A 21,910-nucleotide genomic window follows, 5' to 3' on the forward strand; every position below is an offset into this window, starting at 1 on the left:
CAGATTCTCACTCTGTCACCCAGGTTGGAGTGCAGTGGTACGATCTTGGCTCACTGCAATCTCCACCTCCCAGGTTCAAGGAATTTTTCTGCTTTAGACTCCCAAGTAGCTGGGATTACAGGCACCCACTGCCACGCCTGGCTAATTTTTGTATTTTTAATAGAGACAGGATTTCACCATGTTGCCCAGGCTAGTCTCGAACTCCCGACCTCTGGTGATCCACCCACCTCAGCCTCACAAAGTGCTGGGATTACAGGCGTGAGCCACTGCGCCTGGCCATCTATTCTTTAGTTGATAGGCATTTGGGGCATTTTTACTTTCTGGCTGAGTGAATAACACTGCCATGTTTAGACGCTGGGTCAGTACCCCAGGTGGGAGGTTATAGTGGACCCAGATGGAAAGAGATGATCGGCGGGGCAAACCCATCTCATGCCAGGGCCATCCTGACCCTGACTGACTGGAGGAGCTGCAGAGGCCAGCCTGGGAACCCCTTTCAGCACCAACTGCAAGACTCATCTGCCAGATACCACTCCCTGGCCCATGACTTACTCTTGCCTTTTATCACCAGGAAAGTGAGCATAGGTACAAAACCAAAAAACGAAAAAACGCAAACATCGGTATTCTTCAAAGTTCACTTCCTTCTTCTGAATAGGAGAGAAGCAAAACGAATGTGCTTTGCCACTGAGACACCTAATTTTTCTCCTCTTACTTTTTTCTCATCCCTCCCCCGGCTCTGCTGTTCTTCAGACAAAACCTGCTACAACCCCCTCTTCAACTACGAGGACATGCAGGAGATCACCCAGCACTTTGCCGTCTGCCACGTGGATGCCCCTGGCCAGCAGGATGGCGCGGCCTCCTTCCCCGCAGGGTGAGAGCCTCTTGCCCTGTGAGCTCTGCAGGGTGGAAGCTGGGTGTCGGGGAAGGATTCAGCTGGCTTGTTCTTTTAAATACTTATTAATTGTGGTAAAACATAAAAGTTGTTGTCTTAACCACTTATTAAACTGTGGTAAAAGATACATAACATAAAAGTTAGCATTTTAACCATTTTTAAGTATATAGTTTGGCGGCATTGAGGACATTCAGATGTTGCTGTGCAGTCACCACCACCTTCCGTCTCCAGGACGCTCTCATCTTCCCAAACTGAAACAACACACCCATTAGATGCTACTTCCCCACCCCTCATCCTTCCTCCAAGCCTGGCTTTACCATAGGTGTGCTCAACCTGGACAGGACTGAAGGGGAGGAGGACTTGACATGACCCAATAGTGTGGTGAAAAACCAAGAAGGTTGGGAAGAAAACGAGGGCGAGAAGGAGCGTTGATGGATCACTTCCTGTGGGCTAGGCGCAATCATTCTGATCTAACATTGCCATTTTGGCTTAATCCTTACGGCTAGCTCTGTGTGGCAGGTGTTAGCTCCATTTTCTAGATGAAAATATCAAGGCATGGAGGTGTTACCTATCTTTCTCAAAATTGCACAGCTGAGCCGGGCACGGTGGCTCATGCCGGTAATCCCAGCACTTTGGGAGACTGAGGTGGGCGGATCACCTGAGGTCAGGAGTTCGAGACTAGCCTGGCCAACATGGTGAAACCCTGTCTCCACTAAAAATATAAAAATTAGCTAGGTGTGGTGGTGGATGCCCGTAATCCCCACTACTCGGGAGGCTGAGGCCAGAGAAGCCCTTGAACCTGGGAGGCGGAGGTTACAGTGCACTGAGATCACACCACTGCACTCCAGCCTGGGTGACAGAGGAAGACTCCATCTCCAAAAAAGAAAAAAAAGGTTGCACAGCCGAGACCTGAGGCGTTGGCTTTGGCCCTGTCTACCGGCTCTAAGACGCATATCCTGTTTGGAAATCAGGCTGCCTTAGTTGAGAGTGTTGACACTGCCTGGCCCTTGTCAGCTCGTGATCTGCGCGGGCATGGCCTTTCAATTTCCCCTTGTGCAACCATGCTCGAGCTCACTGGACTCCCCAGTCAGCATTACGTGGGGGAGGCAGACCTCAGAGATACCTTCCCTTGTCCCTGCCCCTGATGCTGTGATTAAACTAGGGCAGGACCAGCTTCTTGGGTTTAAAGTCTTCCAGAAGGGGCCTTCTTGGCATTTACTAGTAGATATCCTTTTTTATTAGTGTTCAGAATTATCCTTAATAATTAACCTTTATCAAGGAGGAAGGGAAGGGATAGCCAGCCATATGGGACCAGAACCAAAAATTAAAAGTGTTTTAAAACAGTGGGACATGGTTAATTGTTAACCAGCAGATAAAGCCAGAGGTATGTCAGTAAAGCTATCTTTGGTTGGACCAATTGTGTGAAAGACTTGGGGGGAGGCAGAGACTCTTAGCTCCCCCTGAAGAAGGTTTACAAATATTCTAAGGTCTGAGCCCCACTGGTGCTCAGGAATTTTTATTCGGTTGGTCTGGAGGCTGATGGGTACAGGGTATTTTCTCCCTGGTTTATTAGGTGTTTCTCTCTCTCTTTTTTTTTTTTTTTTTTTTATTTGAGACAGAGTTTTACTCTTGTTGCCCAGGCTGGAGTGCAATGGCACAATCTCAGCTCACTGCAGCCTCTGCCTCCTGGCTTCACGCAATTCTCCTGCCTCAGCCTCCCAGTTAACTGGGATTACAGGCATGTGCCAAAACGCCTGGCTAATTTTTTTTTTTTATTTTTAGTAGAGACTGGATTTTACCATGTTAGCCAGGCTGGTTTTGAACTCCTGACCTCAGGTGATCCACCCACCTTGGCCTCCCAAAGTGCTGGGCTTACAGGCCACCGCACTGGACCTTACTAGATGTTTTCCATGTGTGTCTGGTGGGATCCACTGTCAGAATGGGGATGGCTTGTTTCTTCCTCCTGGAGTGGAGCAGACGAGAGTGTGGGGCTTGGCAGGGGTGTGGGGGTGTCTGCCAAGCCCTCTAAGGGTGATCCCTCCCGTATCCTGAAGCTGAGACCACAGAGCAGGGTTGAGGACCCCTGGCTGGGCTCCTCCTGGCTCTGGTGTCCGCTGCCTATACAGGAGGGGCCTTGGGAGTAGAATTCTGCTGCTTCCTCACCTCACGCCAGCCCTGGGGAGCAGTGAAGAAACAGAAGGCCCTGCAACTAAGTGGCTTCTCCAGTGTCACACCTTAGGAGCTGCTGGCTCCAAAAGGGGCCGCGGCCATTTCAGAGGAGCTTCATGCCTTTGCCCCTCTTCTGCCCTGCGGCCTCAGCTCAATGGCTCTGTTGATGTGGGGCGACACCATACGGGCTGTTTCTGGCTCTTCCCAGGGCTTCGGCACATGCTGCTTCCCTGCCCACTCACTTAATCATCAGGCTCCCATGACCCCTTCAGCGTCACTTCTTCCAGAAAGCCCTCCCTGATCACCTGATCATGGCAGGTCTCCGTTTCGATAGCCTTTGTTATGAGTCACAGCCCCCTGTTTCTGCTGGCTGGAGGGCTGGCTCCCTCCTGGTTTGCACCTGCCTTGCTCACTGGCCCCTGTCATCACCTCACCAAGAGCCCAGCATGTGTGAGGATCCATCACTCCTTTGCTGATGGAACTCACTTGTGCCTGTTCTAACTGCTTCTCCCTGAGGTTGGAATTGTGAAATGCCTTCTAGTCAGTTTCTCCAACACCCTAGACCCAAACCGGACACACACAGGGAGGACATGTTTCTAGCTAACCATCCACTGCTCTTGTGAGGCCAAGTGGCTTATCTCTCAGCCTCAGTGATATTTATAATCTTGCTGTTGGGGGAAATCCTAGCAGCCTCCTAGAGTTATTGAAAGAACTGAATGAGCTAATAATGCCCATAAAATTCGTCCCTGGGACCTGGGGCAGAGGAAGCAATTGATAGTTACGGTGTGCCGGTGTGCCGCAGGGGTCTTGGAAGGAGGATGGGAAGGGAGTGGACTGGGAGTCTGGGTGCATGGGGCAGGCTGTGGCATGGCCCCCACCCTTCAAGCCTGTCCCTGTTTGGATTACCCGTTTCTGTCCGGCGCTCACTAATGGCTTCTTTGTCTCGTCTCTAGGTACATGTACCCCTCCATGGATCAGCTGGCTGAAATGCTTCCTGGAGTCCTTCAACAGTTTGGGTAAGAGCGAGGTGCACAGCAGCCTGGCTTCTAGTGTCCTCCTGGGACTTGGCTTTGATCCGGGGACTGACCACTAAAATGAAGGTTGCAGATTAAAGATTAGGCAAGAAATCAGCTCGTCACCCTCTGTGAGCACTGTTGTTCGCACAGCCTCTGAGCTCTAGTCTGCCTACTGTAACTTCAGCTTTCCTCTCGCGTGAATGTTAGTTGCGTGATGGCGGCCGCCCCACCCATTCTGCTCCTGCCCCCTGTTCTTCCATTTCCTCTCTTTCCCATGGAATGTTCTGGAATGGAGCTGCCTGAGCCCTTAGCTTTTCTCACCACACCATCATTTTTCCAGTGTTCCCCTCTTTTTTGAGCCCTTCAAATAATGATAACTTCATGGTTCTTGCTTGATTTGTTTTCATTCCAAGTTTTAGAATCCAAAATAAAGCTTAAGAATGGGAAGAAATGATGCCGTAACGGGCCTTCCTGTAAATGTCAGACGGCCTCTCAGAGGCTGGGTGGCGGCCAGGAGGGAAGTGAGGAGAAGGGGCGCGGCTCTCCAAGGTCTCGGTCTCTGTCCAATCCTAAAGCACAGTGACCTCAGGGCCATGCGGGCAGTCACGGCAGCGTGCCCCCACGTTGCCTAGCCAGGCAGTCACCCTCAGGAAGTTCTCAGTGTGTCCTTGGGGCTTCCGTCACTCTCTCCTTCTGTGACACGCATTTGTATTTCTGCTTCCAGGCTGAAAAGCATTATTGGCATGGGAACAGGAGCAGGAGCCTACATCCTAACTCGATTTGCTGTGAGTGTTTGGCATTTTTTGAAAATTGCATTTTAAGTAACATTTTAAGATGAAGGAAAACATTTGGAAAAGCATCAGAAACCCAAAAGGGAAAAAGAAATGACCCGTATGCTCCACAGTTTTGTGTGTGTCTGTGTGTGTGTGTGTGTGTGTGTGTGTGTGGGGGGAGGACGCGAATACGCGTATATGTGTGTGTGTGCGCGTGCGCGCGCACACATGCGCAGGTGTGTGTGTTTATAAATACAGTTGTTACTGTCACAGCTAGAGAGCATTCGTGCACCCTGTCTGATGAATGAGGTTGATGGTGTGTCACACCCATATGGCAGCTGGGAAAGCTGAGCCTTCGTGGGTTGAAGTGACTTGCCGAAGGCAGGTCTGCAAAGAAGTGAGCTTCCTACTTCTCCTGTGCTTCCTCTTTCTCCTTCCCGCACTCTCTAGGGCCCCATCTCGTGTCTGCTGTACTGGAACCTCAGTTTGGCATGGGTTGGGTCGGGGAGCAGTAGTCGGCTCTGGTGCCCACACTGCCTTTTTCTGGGTACTTCTCCCAAGCTTCAGTTTGCCTTGGAAGGCTCCTAGTGCTTCTGATTGCTGGGCTGTCTGTCTCACTTTGTGTCTTGAATTGCAGCTGAACAACCCTGAGATGGTGGAGGGCCTCGTCCTCATCAACGTGAACCCTTGTGCAGAAGGCTGGATGGACTGGGCCGCCTCCAAGGTGAGGTGGGGGCCTGTCAGGCAGGCATAGGGACAGGTGCACACAGCCTCTGCCTGGAAGAGCCTTGGATCTATGAGCCTTCTCTTTACCCACTCCTCCACGACCCTCTACTGCCCACTCCAGGAAAGAAGGCAGTTCCCTCTGCTTTGCTTAGAACAGTACACATGGCCTCAGCCATTTGCCATTCAGAAGACTTAAATACCACCAAGCTGTCCAAAGCAGGGAAACTACTGGGACGCTGGTCCCTGAGCCAGCTTGGAAAAGCATTGCTTGGCACTTAACTTGTGCCACGCTTTGGTCAAGATGCTGAGCAATCTTTAAGAACGAGGCTTCTTGAGATCAACAAGACACAAGCCTCTAATCTTCGGAATTCATTCACATTATTAGAGAGACATACACGCGTATTTAGTACCGACTGTGCCGCACATTTGACGATAATAATTAGCTGACGTAGATTGAGAGTTGTCTGTGTGCTGGTTTCATTCCGCATTGCAGTATGTGCATTACCACAGTTAATCTTCATAGTAACTCCAGGAGGTGAGAATTGTTCTAACCGTTTCAGAGGTGAAAACTGAGACTCGGAGTGGCTAAGGAGATTGCCCAGGGCCACATAAAGCTAGGCAGTAGAAAGGGACTGGATGCAGCTCCCTTTGACATTGTGGTTGGTGGACCTGACCATCCTTGCCCCGGGGGCTCCCGTCTGGGATGGGAGACGGCAGGCCTGGTCAGCAGGACGGGCTGCCTGCAGGAGAAGGAACCTGTGCTGTGCTGCCTAGTGTCCTAAGGTTCCTTGTTTGTCTTTATAAAATTATCATTGTGGTGTTTTGTTGTTTTTCCTGTAAAGGCCCCAGTGTTTGCCAAGGAGAGGGAGGGGTCATTGCATTTGAAACAGGACAAAGCCCTTCAAGCTGAGGTGATCCCAGCTTCTCATTTTAAAAGTGCATTTTTGCTGAATTTTGGGTGGCTGCCAGGGACAGAGGGCTTGAAGGGGTTGTGCCTCTTGCCCCTTCTCCCGCCCCTGTCCTAGCCACGTGATTTTCCATTTGTTCTTTGAACATTACTTTAGAATGCGGGAGCCCTTCCCTCCTGCCTAAATGACATTCAAGAGTGGAACACACTCCCTGGATTTTATTTGATTTTCCAGCAAAGGAAGTGACATTCCAGTCAAGCTGCTGGGCCTCATGATCGCTGTTCCGAGTCAGACTCGAAGGTCTGGGGATGGCGACCACTGGCTGGTGTGAACCCTGAGGAATGTCTGCAGGGTCTTAACAGCTGTGCTCCACCCTTCCTTTTCAACCCCAGCCTTGTGAGCACCAGGCATTGGGGTTAGATCCTGTGATATGTGCAGTTACTTCCTGCAGCCCTCACCTTGACCTTGTGGCCTTGAAGTTCCTGGCACTCCCAGTTCCAGATTAGACTGAGACCCACAGGCTGCAGCTGCCCAGTGCCACACAGCTGGGCAGTGTCAGGCAAGGGCCAGCCAAGGACCCCCAGGTCTAGAGCGTCTCTTCTACTTATTCTTGCTCAATGGTCAGCACACATTTGTGGAGCTCCTGCTGTAAACCTAGTGTTGTCACTGGCAAGAGGTAGGAAAACGAAGATCAGCCATGTCTTTGGTAATGTCAGTATAGATAGAAAGGGGAAACTGGCTTGGGGGTGATAGAAGAGGGATAGTGGGGAGCCAGGCATACCCTGGGTGTAGACTGGGGAGCTCTGTGTTTTTAGAAGAGGTGAATGGAAGGCTCTCCTTGCTGAGGACTTGGTGAATGTTTGGAGTAGGGTAAGCTAGCAGTAGCTAGGTCTTTATTCAGCACTCTTTTGCTGTGCCTCTTGTGCATGGACCTCTGAAAATGAGGAATTGGATCTAGTCCCAGGCCCTGCATTTCAGGGATCAGGCCCAGGAGGGAAGAGGAGACAGGAACTGAGTTTCTCTCAAGGGGGATGTCCCTGAGGCCTGCATTCAGAGGGGAGTCCGACAGTGCCACTCTGCCCCCAGGGAAGTGAGGTTTTGCTGACCTTGTTAACTACTATCAGCTCCTGGCTTCACCGGCTTTACTCCTCCCCAGATCTCCGGATGGACCCAGGCCCTGCCAGACATGGTGGTGTCCCATCTCTTTGGGAAGGTGAGTTGTGTGGTGTGGCATTCTGTGGTTCCTGCTGAGCACTGAATTGTGTGGTGCTCAGTACAGGGCCCCGTGTGGGGGTGGAGACAGCAAGACACAATCAGTGGGGCCACCAAGCTGGTGCTCATGAGATACGTGATGTTATTCATTCATAAGCAACAGATATTCATTGTCTCTCTCTTTTTTTATGTGTCTTTTAAAAACAGCTGTTTGAAGTACCATTAACTGCACATATTTAAAGCACACAATTTGCTAAATTTGACATATGTGTACATTTGTAAAGCCATCACTGTAATCAGGAGAATAACGTCTCCGTCACCCCAAGAGTTTCCTTGCACCCCTTGATAACCCTCCTCCCCAGGCAACTTCTGATCTGCTTCTGTCTCTCTAGGTGGCTTTGCAATTCCTAGATTTTTATGTAAGTGGCATTATACAGTGTGCACTCTTTCATTTATTTATTTATTTTTGGTATGGCTTCTTTCACTTAGCATAACTATTCTGAGATCGGTCCGTGTTGGTGCGTGGATCAATAGTTTTTTCCTAGGCTGGGTGCAGTGCTCACACCTGTAATCCCAGCACTTGGGGAGGCCATGGCAGGAGGACGAGTTGAGCTTGGGAGTTCAAGACCAACCTGAGCAACATAGTGACACCCTGTCTCTTCAAAAAAAGTAAAAATTAGCTAGGCATGGCGGTGCATGCCTATAGTCCTAGCTACTTGGGAGGCTGAGGGAGGAGGATCGCTTGAGCCCAGGAGTCTGAGGTTATAGTGAGCTGTGATTGCCCACTGCACCCTATATCTTAAAATCGGTGTATTCCTTTTTAGTGCTGAGAAGTATTCCGTTTATGTATGTGCAACAGTTTGTTTTTCTCTTCATCTGTTGATAAGGCCTCTGGGCTGTTTCCAGTTTGGGGCTGTTATAAATCTGGTCTGTGGCAAACATGTCCGTGGAGTTAGCCATGCGCTGGGCTCCATCCTAAGAGCTTCACAAGTGTAAACTGTAGGGTTCCACCCAGGAGCTCTGTGACCCGTGTGATATATTCTGTTCTCATTCCCAGTGTATGGAAGAGGAAACTGAGACCAGAGAGGTTGAGTGACTTGTATAGGGTCTCACAGCCAGGGAGAGGTAGAGTCAGTGTTTGAACCTATGAATCTGGCTTCATTCTGGTAACCACAGCAGGAGGGCAGCTGCCTGTGCTGCTGCCCAGCTCTTAGATGAGCTGCTCCTCTGCAGAGTCACCCCACTGAGGGTGAGCGAGCCAAGTCGCTCAGCGTGCTAGAGTGAGTGGTCATCTTCTCATCAGCTCAGCCTGCCTGGCCCAGACTCTGGTTTGGTGTCTTCAGCTGGGGCCAGCTGCCCTCAGGAAGGACATGCCATGGGCTTGGCTGGAAGCTGAGGGTCTGGAAAACCCCTGGGTTGCCTGAAATTGCAGTGACCTGCTTTGCCTACTGTGAATGGTCCACATATCATTGTCTCCTTGTAGCGAACATGTGTGACCATCTGACACCCACACGAGTCCTGGGGAAACACAAAGGAGGGATCATGGAGAGCCAGGCATACCCTGGGTGTAGACTGGGGAGCTCTGTGTTTTTAGAAGAGGTGAATGGAAGGCCCTCCTTGCTGAGGACTTGGTGCATGTTTAGAGCAGGGTAAGCTAGCAGTAGCTGGGTCTTTATTCAGCACTCCTTTGCGGTGCTTCTTGTGCATGGACCTCTGAAACTAAGGAATTGGATCTGGTCCCAACTCCACTCTGGAGTTGCCGAGTACGACAGGGAAACAGTCTCCACTCTGGAGTTGGCGAGCACAGCTGCTGGGTTTGCCTGTTGTATTGGTTTCCTGTGGCTTCTGGAACAAATTGCCAGAAGCAGGATGGCTTAGAACAATGCAGGTGGGCCGGGCGTGGTAGCTCACGCCTGTAATCCCAGCACTTTGGGAGGCCAAGGCGGATGGATCACCAGAGGTCAGGAGTTTGAGATGAGCCTGGCCAACATGGTAAAACCCCATCTCTACTAAAAATAAAAAATCAGCTGGGTGTGGTGGCACATGTCTGTAACCTCAGCTGCTCGGGAGGCTGAGACAGGAGAATTGCTTGAACCTGGGAGATGGAGGCTGCATTGAGCCAAGATCACACCATTGCACTCCAGCCTGGGTGAGACAGAGGGAGACTCCATCTTAAAACAACAACAGCAACAAGAAAAGAACAACAAAAATGTATTCTCCCACAGCTCTGAGTCTAGAGCTCCGACGTCAAGTGCTGGCAGGGCCGCCCCTCCTTCACAGGCTCTAGGGGAAAATCTTCCTGGCTTCTTACTGCTCTAGGTCACTGTCGGCATTCCTTGTCCAGTGGCTGCTCACGCCGCTCTCTGCCTCTGTCTTCACGTGATCTTCTCGGTGTCTGTTTCAGTTCTCCCTCGCCTTGCTCTTTTGAGGACACTTCCCACTGGATTTGGTCCCCACTCATGTCATCCAGGACGATCTCATATCAAGATCCTTAATTGATTACATCTGCAAAAACCCATTTCCCCAGCAAGTTTGCATTCCCAAGTTGAGGAGATTTGACATGGACACATCTTCTGAGGGCCACGGTTTAGCCCACGATAGCCCTCTTTCCTCTTTACGATTCAGTCTTCAGTGTGTGATACATTTTCCCTGTCCTGAGTGCGGAATCTGAAACTGATGGGAATTGGGAAACAGAGCCACTGTCTGTGTTTCCCTGGAGAAGGGGTCCCAGGCATAGTGTTGAGCATCTGACCTGACTGTACCCCATGTTATTTGGAGACTGGTGGTCAGGCCGTGGTGTCTGAGGGTGCCCCGAGATGGCTATAGCCGGTATTGACCTGACATCCCAGCGTGATTCCTGTTTTTTCCAGAGTTTATGTCTTAGCCAGTTGGGCTCCTTGCTGCCTGAATGATCCTGGACTGTTTGATGCAGCCCAAGCTTGATGTCAGCTTTCTTTGACCTCCAACTCCAACCCCTCCTCTGGTTGCCACTGGTCACATCAGACCCTTGTGTGAGACCTACGGTGCCTGTCGTTGTACAGATGAGAAACAGAGCAGACAAATCATTTGTTTGTCACAAATGACATTCAAAAAGCATCCGAAGACGGGGAGGCTGAGGCTGACTTCCCCAAGGCTCGGGCTGGCCACGATGGGAGTCGCAGTTGCCCTTCTTTCCAGCAACTTCCTGTTATGTGAGATGGTTTCGGTTTTCAAGCAGGAAAAATTTCTTTTCAGCTCTTTCCATTGAAAAATAATTACTAGCATTTGCATCCAGTTTTTATTGTTTGCAGAGGTGAGAACACAACCTAGTGAAGTAGGCAACATTATCCCCCAACCACTGACTTTTTTTTTTTTTTTTTTTAAGAGATCTGAGACTCAGGTTAAAAGATTTGTCCAAGAAAAGGGCAGTGATGAAGCGAATTTCTAGATCCAGGAAGTCTGACTTCACATTGAAAATCCCGAAGTAATGTGTTCAGAAGGGCGGGCTGTGGCCTTCCAGGACTGGGATCTTTTCTGCTCCCGGTGGACAGTGAAATGCCCGTTTGCACCTGGCTAGGCATGCTGCTTTCCCGAAGGTTTTTTAGGTCCATTGCTGTCTTGTGGATTAGGCATTATGATCTTTACTTGGTACCCAAATAACCTGGAGAGTGGAGAGAGTAGTGACCAGCCAGCGGCACAGGACGATAATGACCGCCTTCTCCCCTCTCTAAATGCAGGAAGAAATGCAGAATAACGTGGAGGTGGTCCACACCTACCGCCAGCACATCGTGAATGACATGAACCCCGGCAACCTGCATCTGTTCATCAACGCCTACAACAGGTGTGGGATGCCGTGCAGTCACATCATTGCTATTTATTAGGTGTTTTCTGTCGATCTGAAATAGGGGCAAGTGAGAGGGAGGGTGTAAAATGAGTGGAAGATGCAGGCCCTACATCTGAGCAAATAGATTCCTAGGACAGGTGCCCAGGAAGGACACCTGGCCCGTAAGCTGGTTCCTAGCATTTAGCTCATCTTGAAGGGATCTGAACAAACACTCCAGACCCCTGGGGGTGCAGAAGTGAGAGGGACACGGTTGCACAGTCAGAGGGTTGAGAGTGAATGTGTATGCTCACTGCTGACCTTCACGAAGAGCCAAATGGGGGAAGAGCCAAGCGAGGGAGCAGCAAAGCGCTCCTGGAGGGCGGGATAATCCAGGCAGGCTTCTGGGAGTTTACCATCCCAAGGATAAGGAGGACCTGAACACAGCCTTTGGCTAAGGCGTGGCCCTCTTAGGGCCAGCACTAGGGGCTTATCTGGAGCTCAGCTAGGGGAGGAGACAGCTCAGGGCCACTGGTGTCAGCCAGAGAGTCTGGAGTCTTCCAGGGAGCTCACTCAGCCTGCTGAGCCAGCTCTGCCACGCTTCCAAAACAGGAGACAGAGATGAGCCCCATCGTGTTGATCTCTGCGCAAATGTTAATAATGTGACTTCCTGAAATTAACATTTGTAACAGAGTTTAGTAGCTGCCTCCTTCTGCTCTCCTGCCCTCATCTCAGTGGTCACATCCTCACTATGTGACTGAAGAAGCAGAAGCCTAGCAGTGCATTCACGTAGCAAACACTTCCTGAAAACTGGAGTGAGTCAGGCATTTGGCTGGGCATTGGAGACACAGAGGACACCAGCCCAGCCCGCAGACTCCACACGCTAACACCAGCCCAGCCCGCAGACTCCACATGCTAACACCAGCCCAGCCCGCAGACTCCACACGCTAACACCAGCCCAGCCCGCAGACTCCACACACTAACTTGTCTGCACACATAGCACAGTCATTAACAGACCCCGCTCAGAATCCCGCTAGGAGGGTCCTGGTATTGTCATTTCCTGTTGAGGAGGCAAAGGCGCAGAGAGGCCCAGTGTTCTCCCCAAGGCCACACAGCTAGAAAGTGGCGGCGCGTGATTTGGACCCTGCGTGTCTAACTCCAGGCCGTGAGCTGGGAAAGAGCGTCTCGTGTTCGGAGCTATAAGACCGCAGAGAGGGTGGGCGGCCGCCTGCAGGGCGGGTGGTCGCACTGGACGGGGCCCTCGCTGGGCCTCACGCTAGTGCAGCGGGAAACCACCGCGAGATGGGAGCATGCAAAGACCAGCCTGAGTCTTAAGGAGATCATTGAACTCAGAGCTGGTGAGGCTGGGACTTAAAGTAAGAGGCTGCAAGAGCATTTGGAGATCTCTTCTTACATCTGGCCCTCTGTCAGGTGGGGGCTCTGACTAGGGACAGGGGAGGCAGGGACCTTCTATAGTGGAGGACCTGACTTCTAGTCCCGTTAAAAAAAAAAGTCACAAAAAATATTTGTGACAAAATAAGGGGGGCTCTGCTTGAAATGCGTGGGTCCTGCTGTCCCTCTAAACAGGTCTGTGGACACTAAAAGGGTGTGCCTTCCTGAAAGCCACAGGGCCTCTGGCAGGGGAGGGATGTGGGTGGTTTGCCAGAATGGCCACTGGCGGGACCTCCCGGGCTTGGCTGGCCGGGAGTGGGGGCTTTCTCCAGAGGAGCGTGCTCCCGCTCATGCTAATAATGCGTTTCTTTCCTGCAGCCGGCGTGACCTGGAGATTGAGCGACCAATGCCGGGGACCCACACAGTCACCCTGCAGTGAGTGGCTTTTCTCTCCCTCAGCATTGCAGGCAGGGTTTCCCCCGTACATGCGGACTTGCTGGCAGGGTCTTCTTTCTGAGTGTGGCATGACCTTGCACCAGTGAGACCTGGATGTATTCTACTCAGAGACTGAGCGTTACCCTGCCTGACTGGACTTATCCCCATGCCAGTGGCATCTGTCTCTAGGGTATCCCCATGACCTAGGCCTTTGATCTTGGAGAAGGATTGTTGATTGTCCTTGGGTCAGCATTTATTAAGCACCTACTACATCAGTAGCTGTGTGAGGCTTTGCTTCATGAAACCTAGAGATGGATAGCACAGGACCCAGCCTAAAGCGCTCTATAAGTCTAGGAGGAAAAGACAGTCACAGAAGAAACTAACTGGGATTCCCCCAGTAATGATAGTGTCCTTTTGTGGTTGAGTAAACTGCACTGTATGACACTTGGAAACCTGGCACATCATTGCCTTTGTCCTTCATGCTGTTCTTGTTTCTGTCTTGATTACCAGCAAAGTTCAGCTGACCCCTCCTTGAGAAGATGCTTTAAGAGAAAAGCCCCGGGCACAGAAATTCCCTGGCTGAAATTCATACTAAGTTGTAAATGACTATTAACCAATTTTATCCCAAGATCAAAGGAGAATGAAGTAAAAGCTCAAAGGGTGTTAGGGAAACCAAAATGACATTGTTTTTAGAATGCAGGCCCCGGCCTGGCAGGCCTGGGAGCGGGACAGTATTTAAAGGAAACTTGCACTAATTCTCTGCTCTGTCCCTCACCCCAGGTGCCCTTCTCTGTTGGTGGTTGGGGACAGCTCGCCTGCAGTGGATGCTGTGGTATGTCAAAATCACAGCTGGTTTCTGTGGTTAACTCAACAGGCTAAGTCTGGTTGACTTTGGTGAAGTGGTCCTGCCCTCTCCTCCTCTCCTCTGCCCTGTCAGGGCAAGTGATTTTTGAAATGCCATATTGGCCTTTGGGCAGAGGGCCCAGCCGCGTCTCTCCCTGGTGGTTGCCAGCCCTGGCTGCTTGTCAGTGTCTCCTCTCCCAAGCCCCCTCACCCGCCGACCTGTGTCCCATTGGACTGTTTATGTGGACGTGTGTGCCACCTGGCTTCCTGGCCAAGAGACTCGCCTCTTACTTGGGAAGCAGATGGATCTTTCCAAACTGAGTGGTGGCTGATGAGCTGGCAGGGGACAGAGGTACTGGGAAGCAGGGCTCAGAAGCAAAGCTTTCTGAGCCCTCTCACCCATTAACTCCCACCTGCAACTTTGTGGCAGCAAAGAGAGGACTCTGCCTTTCAGACAACCCCACAGCTGGGGAGAAGGAAGACTTAGGGGCTGTGGGTCAGAGTCCTAGAGCACTGGCATGCCTTGTGCAGTGATCTGCAGAGTGACATTTGCAAATGTTTGTGTAGTAAAGACCTGGCGTGCCTTAATGAACCATGAGTTTCTTATGGGCTGACTGACTGAAGATAATCATGGGATACATCAATAGAGATACACTGTTCAAATCAAGGGAGGTGATAGTTTTACTTGAGACATTGTGAACATCATGGGTTATATGCGGGTATTCTGCCCAATTCTGGATGCCCCTTTCAAGGGGGTCACTGACAAAAGAAAGAGGGAAACCAGCTTAGTCAATGTGATTTTACATGAAGAATAGTTGTTAGATCTGGGAATGTTAAACGTGTAGAGTCTCTGGCAGGTGCTGGTTAAACAAGGATATTCATTTAGCAGGTATTTCTGCAGTATCACTTACATTTCAGCTAATCTTTGTAAGAACCCTTTGAAAAAGGTATCATTCCATTTTATTGATGAGGAAACTGAGGCCCAAAGAAGTTAAGTAACTTACCCAAGGTCATACAGTGGTAATGGCAAGGCTGGGATATAAAGCCACATCTGCTGAATCTCAAACGCCACATACTTTTGTCTTTGCCAGCCGAAATCCTGGAGTTTCTGGTGACAGCGGCAGAGTGGCGGGAAAGGGGAAGATGTTTTGACTTTGGCTTCACGTAGAAAATTAACAGATTCCCTCCCTCTTGTGCAGGTGGAGTGCAACTCAAAATTGGACCCAACGAAGACCACTCTCCTCAAGGTACAGGAAAAACAGTCGGGGGTTGCTTCTGTGGTCTCATAGAAACTCTCACGTTTTCTGCACCATTGAGTTGGGCTTGAAAGCCTCACGATCAGAAACCGTAGAATTGATGATTTCCAAACATCTGTTGGGAGCCGAGTGGTGGTCTGAAGCTGCGAAGTGAGGCATCCTCCCTCTCTGGGACTGCAGGATCCCTCAGCGGGCTGCTGGTCTGAGGGCTTTGGGGACAGAGAGGCCAGGGATGGCTAGGCAGGGGCCCTCCATAGGTTGGGGCCAGGACATTCCTCCAAAAGGAACATCTGCTTGTCACAAGAGGAGACGTCTCCCAAGGCTGGGGAAGGACAGGACTTTCTCCAGCAGGTAGTTGAGCCTCTGTAGCAACCTCCGCTGGTCCCTTGCCCGTTAGGACCGATTGCACAATGCAAGCCACTGGCTGTTTGTGGCAGCCTTGTCCGGAGATGCAGCACAAGAGTAGGAGCCTTTCAGAGGGTCTCCCGGCCTGGGTGGAGCCCTGCAGTGACAGGTGGCCAGGAGGGACCTGGGTAGAGATGAGGTGGCTCCCTTGCACTGGGGGAAGGACAGGGAGATGAAATCTGAAGGTCACCGTGCCCTCAACTTCCCCCATAGAAGTAGAATGCCTTTGAAAGGCATGCGTTGGGTGTCTGATACTTGTTGGGTGGGATGCTGTTTTCCTATATTGGGCTCTTTACACAGATTTTCTTTCAAGATTCCCTCAAAAGGAAATGGCAAGATTAGAAGCTGCTGGGCGTCAAGCTTGCATAATGCCATACTTTGAGGACTGTTTTCATAAGTATCACAAAGTGGGTGGCTTCAAGCAACAGATACTTATTCTCTTTTAGTTCTGAAAGCCGGAAGTCTGAAATCAAGGTGTGGGCAGGGCTGTGCCGGCTCTGAAGGCGCTAGGGGAGAGTCCTGCCTGCCTCCTCCAGCTTCTGGTGGCTGCGGGCCGCACGTGGTGCACCTTACTGGGAGGTGCATCATTCCAGTCCCTGCCTCCATCCTCACTCAGCACTCTCCCCATGTATTCCTGCGTCCATGTCCAGACTTCCTGCTTTTAATAACGTCAGCCATTGTATTTAGAATCCACTCTAAGCCAGTCTGACCTTATCTTAACTTGATTGTACCTACAAATACCCTATTTCCAAGTATGGTCCCATTGATAGGCACTGGGATTAGGACTCCAGTATGCCTATTTGGGGGGCATAATTCAACCACAGCCCACAGCAAAGGGCAGGTGGCCTGACTGAGGTCAGGTGGCCGATTTGATGGTAGATCCGGGAACAGAACTCACTTTGGCCTGATTCTAGAGACTCTCCCACAGCACCAGCCCAGTAGTTGATGCTGCGGTGTGCGGAGTTTGGGGGATTCGCCAAGTAGACATACCTGCCACAAAGCCCACAAGCTACGAGCTAAATGCGCTGAGTGCTGCGCCTGGAGGGAAGCTCGGGGGTCCTGCTCCCTGCATGCCGGTTGAGCTGAGGGCTGCCCCAGGTCAGCGTCACCTTGTGGCTAGTGTTGAAGGTCCAGACTTGAGGCACCCTGGGCTGTGGGATGGCCACAGCCTCACCACTCCCACGAACTCCTCCAGCCCTGTTTCGCCCCAGGCCACCCTCCCCCCAGCCTCACCCTGCTCCCTCGCCCTCAGCCCAGCTCATTTGCAGTCTGGATGGACATCCTCCCGTGCCACAATGGCCTCTTGAGGTTTGGTGATTTCACAGGAACTTTGAAAGTCCACCTCTTAGGAAGGGTACTGGTCAGGAGCTGAATCCGGCCCAAAGCTGCAAATTCAACTGCTTCCTTTTGAGGGAGACTTTCAGGGGAATGCAGGGGAAGGGCCTTGTGATCAAACCCCTTCGGGTCAGACAGATCCTGGCCAGAATCTTGCAAGTTCCTCAGGCTCTTTCTGGCCCCGTTTCTGCCTGTGAAATGGGACCACTGTACCTTCCATGGTTCTTAGGGAATTGAGTGAAATAATTTATAGGGCTTAGCATAGTGCCTGGCACGTAGTAAGCTACAAGTGATGGTGTGCCAACAAGACCCCGGCAGCCTTGCTTGGTGGGACTGGGGTGCTCCCACCCATGGTCCACCCAGTGCCTCCTTTGTAAGGCAGGACAAGGCAAGGCAGGGCAGCTGGCAGATGCACACTGTTTTCGGAAGGAACTCAGTGTGCAGATGGCCCTGGCTGTGGTGTTGGCCACTAACCAGCGTCCCTCTCTCCTAGATGGCGGACTGTGGCGGCCTCCCTCAGATCTCCCAGGTGAGTGCCGCCTTGGCTTTCGCATTCCACACCTGTTGCCTCTCCGTGGGTGGAGGGCATGTGCCTCTGTGACACCTGTTTCCTCACTGCCTTGTTATGACACCGGACACGGTTTGTGGAGTGTTGAGTAAAGGTGCTGTACAGGAGGACTCTGATCCCCGAGGACCCGGCCCCTGTGGAGTCGGTGATACTGCGATTCACAGAGATTAGGGGATTTGCCAAGTAGATATACCTTAGTCCTCATGGGTCAGAATCTAGTGTGACTGCCCCAAAGACCACAAGCTTCTGCTGGAGCGAAGGGCCCCAGGGAGCTCCAGCCCAGAGCAGAGGGACATGGAGGAGATTAAACCGATTGTGTGTGTGTGTGTGCACATGTAAGTGTGTGTGTACACGTACGGATAAACACATTGATCCACATAATGTGTTTGCTGCATAGCCGACTCCGTCAGTTTCCCCTCCTATAAATAATCTCACCAACCTAACAAGTAAACTTTTAATCTGTTGTCTTACAATTTTATATCCTGATAGTTTTGTGTCCTACCTTAAAATGGAATGAGTTTTTGTCATCGTTTTTCTCCAAAACCCGCCCTGCCTCCTTTCTTTCTCCTCTTTTCCTTTCTCTGCTTAAAATGAGAACAGATGTAACCCTGGCCATAATTAAAAGAATTTTCAGAGCTTCAGAGGAGCTCAACTAGTGCAGGCTTGTGGGACATGCGCCCAGGGAGGAGCAATTCCTCTGTAACACTGTCGTCGTGTGCCCTTGCAAGTTAGGTGTGTGTTTTCAAAGGGTTTTCCCATCCTTGATTAAATTAGGTCCTTGCAATGGTCCTCAGCGGTAGGAAGAGCAAGCATTTTATTCCAGTGTCACAGAAGAGGAGACGGAGGCTAAAGGTTGAGAGAGATGGCCCATGATTGCTGCAGCCGAAATTGGGCCCAGATATTCTCTCTCTCAAGCCTGGATTCTTGGCTGTCTCCACCGTCTTGAACACAGGCGTCCCTGTTCTCTGCAGCCCTGACCTGCATCTCTTATCTCTTTCTTCCACTGTTACACAAATTCCAGAGGGCAATTTGAGCATAGCCTCTCTTTTAACTGTCATGTGGCTCTATCAGAGTGCTGGCAGGAGTTAGCGGAGAGCAGAGAGGGAGTCAGCCCAGCCTCTGCCAGTGCGCTCTGGCTGTCTCAGGAGAACAGGACCCCGGGCAGTGGATACAACAGTTGGAAGTAACTGAAGAACAGATATGCTTTGCATGTATACCCTCAATAATTGAGCATTCACCTCCTAATTTAGCTTAAATTAACTGAGAGAACTGGTAAAACTGGATGTGGTCTCAGCATTCCCTATGCATTTCACTTAAAGTAGCCCGGTTAGTTGTTAATAACTTGGTTTCTCTATCCATCCAACGAACCATCCAACCATCATTCATCCATTCATTCTTCATGTCATTTCTTTCTTTTGTCTTTCTTACATTCATATTTCTCTTCTTTCTCCTTCCTTCTGCCCATCGTCTTTTTTTATCCATCTATCCATTCTTCCTTCCTTCCTTCCATCCATCCATCCTTCCATCCATCTTTTTCTTTCTACCCATCCCTCTGTCCATCATCCCTTCTTCCTTCCAGGCAACCTGCTATTGGGGCTGATAGTGACTTGCCTCAAGAAACAAGTGTTTTGGGTTTGGAGAGACTAGGACCCACCACTTACTTGTTGTGGGACCTCGAATGAATTTACCTCTCCAAATCTCTTCCGATATGAAATGTATCTAAGGTAGCACTGACCTCATAAGGGGTTGTCAGGAGTAAGTGAATGCACACAGCAAAGCCCCTTGCATGGGGAGTGGCTCCCCCTGGTCCAGATGCTAGGTTGGACACGTCCCTTTGTGCAATCTCCCCAGAGACACACAGAAACAGCTGTGGCACTGTGCCGTGTATTACAGGTGAGGAAACTGGCTCAGGCAGGTTGTGTCACTTGTCCAAGTTCCACAGCTGTGGGGTGCATTTCCCATCATTATCCCATAGTCTTCCTTTGACTTTCGTGTTTTGTCCTGTCAACACGTGATGGCCTTTGTCTTGAGCCAAGCTCTCAAATGAAAGTGACCACATGAAAGGCTCAAATGAAAGGCTCCCCATGGCCTTGGGTGATCTGGTCCCTCAGCGACTGACTGCATTTTCTCTCCCTGTCCCTCACAGCCGGCCAAGCTCGCGGAGGCCTTCAAGTACTTCGTGCAGGGCATGGGATACAGTGAGTATGGCGTTCCCGGTGTGCAGTGGGCCGGGGCGGGTGTCGGAATTAGAAGTGCTCTGTCCTGAGCCAAGCTTGGATGAGCAATTCTGTATCTTCTTGGCCAGCTTCAGCTTTCTGCAAATGGAGCAGGGCTGAGGAAGAAACGTTTAGGTGTGTGGAGGGTCTAGCCTCTCGTTTATACCAGAGAGGCTCATTTTCCTTCTTTGTTGAACAGAAGTTGTTTCACACCAGGGATTTTGGGGGGTTAGATGAGGACTGTCCCTTTAAACACCAAGACAATGACAAATAGTGAAACAATAATATTTTTTAAGCTTCTGATCACAAGTTTTAAGAGACTACCAGCTGTAGTGATGAAGATGTCGATGATAATGAAGGATTACTAACACATTATTTTCTCTCATCTAACCACACGGTAATCCTTGACATATTCTTAGCCCCATCTTATCCATGTCGAAGCTGAGGCTTTGGGGGTCTAAGCAGGAAGCAGAGGGCAGGTCTGTAGAAGTTCTCTGAAGACTGTGCAGCTCTGTGGAAGTGGGCTAATGCTAATGTGGCTTATATTCAAGGCGAAGCATGTCACAGTCAAGTCATAAGCTTTGGGAAGTGGAGGACACATTGGAAGCGTAATTCAGGAGCTCGCTAATTCTTACTTCATAGTTACCGTCTGTTACATACAGCCTTTTTTCCAGAAGCGCCATCCCAGGACTAGGACAGACCCTGGTGAGTCGCAGCCGGGCTGAACAGCAGCCACGGTCACTGCTGTGGGCTTGTCAGCTGTGGTCCAACCCCGACGTGACTCTGCGCTCTTCTGACCCTACTGCTCAAAACTATAATTTGTGTGCCCTTCCTAACTAGGAAGGTATTGAACTTCTGATCCCTTTTATCTTTTCCTTAAACTGTTAGCCCGTGTAAAATAGTAAGAGTCTACTTGGTACACTGCCTGCAGTCCTGGGCTCAGCCTCAGCCGTGATTACCTATAGCAAGGTGGGGGGCTGGCAGGTTTGATTGATGTGCCTCAGGCTCAGACAGGATCCACATCCCCAGATGCCCTCTTCAACAGAAGATAGCTGCCCGTGGGGCCCCTGCCTTTCTAGCAGGGAGGGCTGGAAGTTGCAGGCAAAGGCTGTCACTGGACAGAGACATGGAGAGAGCCCGGGCAGCCCTGGTTTACCGTGCAGGGTGTGAACTGTGGCTCCCATTTGTCTTGGCCCCGCCAGGGTTTGGATTTCTGCTTTGAGTGTGTTCTGGAGAGAAAGGAAGTGAAAGCTAGACCTCCTCTTTCTCCCCAAATCAGCTTCGATTTGCAGAAAGCCGTAACCTCTTGCAGGTCTTGGGGGGAAAATAACAGGAAGAGCTATGGTCTCAAAGGCATCAGCCAAAGAGAAGGAAAGGAACCGGTCGCTGGGCTCCTGCACGCGGGGGGGAGGGGAGAGGGGCTGGCCTGATGAATGCTTTGCACACCCGACATCAGTGCTCCCTCTATCCTTCTCGTGCTCAGTAGATATCCCAGATGTGCGGGTGAGAAGTAGGGGCTCCCTGAAATGTGAGCTGCGGATGTGGCATTGACCCCAATTCTTGTTGAATTCAAAAGTAGCTCTTTAAGACAGTTCAGCAAGGATGGATTCTGTTTGGGAGTGCCTGCCATCAAAAAGTCCCGCCCTGTGCCTATCAAGGAGATGACATGAGCCCTGCATGCCTGTGTGTATCAGCTGCCCCGTTTCTGATGTCTGTGACTCAGTGTGGCCTCCCAGCCATAATGCTTCAGGGGTGGAGCACTAGTTTCCTTAAGCTGCACTAACAACTTTCCACAAACTAGGTGGCTGAAAACAATAGAAAGCTGTTTTCTCAAAGTTCCAGAGGCTTAAAGTCCAAATTTAAGGTGTGGGCAGGGCCTTGCTCCCTCCGATGGCGCTAGGGAAGAACCTTCTATGTCTCTTTGGACTTCTGGCGGCCCCAGCAATCCTTGACCTTCCGTGGCTGATG

General features: G+C 50.8%; 1 protein-coding gene across 1 annotated transcript in view; it reads left to right on the forward strand.

The window, feature by feature from the left end:
- NDRG1 (N-myc downstream regulated 1) overlaps positions 1 to 21,910 on the forward strand; it is a 58,282-nt gene that overhangs the window by 33,307 nt on the left and 3,065 nt on the right. Inside the window, exons 5-15 of the mRNA XM_017500042.1 lie at positions 748 to 868; positions 4,012 to 4,074; positions 4,799 to 4,859; positions 5,485 to 5,571; positions 7,638 to 7,694; positions 11,410 to 11,513; positions 13,263 to 13,319; positions 14,100 to 14,151; positions 15,362 to 15,409; positions 17,652 to 17,687; positions 19,873 to 19,924. Coding sequence (XP_017355531.1) covers positions 748 to 868; positions 4,012 to 4,074; positions 4,799 to 4,859; positions 5,485 to 5,571; positions 7,638 to 7,694; positions 11,410 to 11,513; positions 13,263 to 13,319; positions 14,100 to 14,151; positions 15,362 to 15,409; positions 17,652 to 17,687; positions 19,873 to 19,924 — 738 coding nt within the window. The remainder of the gene's footprint in view (positions 1 to 747; positions 869 to 4,011; positions 4,075 to 4,798; positions 4,860 to 5,484; positions 5,572 to 7,637; positions 7,695 to 11,409; positions 11,514 to 13,262; positions 13,320 to 14,099; positions 14,152 to 15,361; positions 15,410 to 17,651; positions 17,688 to 19,872; positions 19,925 to 21,910) is intronic.

Source organism: Cebus imitator, unplaced genomic scaffold (genome assembly GCF_001604975.1).
Source record: "Cebus imitator isolate Cc_AM_T3 unplaced genomic scaffold, Cebus_imitator-1.0 Scaffold13, whole genome shotgun sequence".
Classification (NCBI taxonomy): domain Eukaryota; kingdom Metazoa; phylum Chordata; class Mammalia; order Primates; family Cebidae; genus Cebus; species Cebus imitator.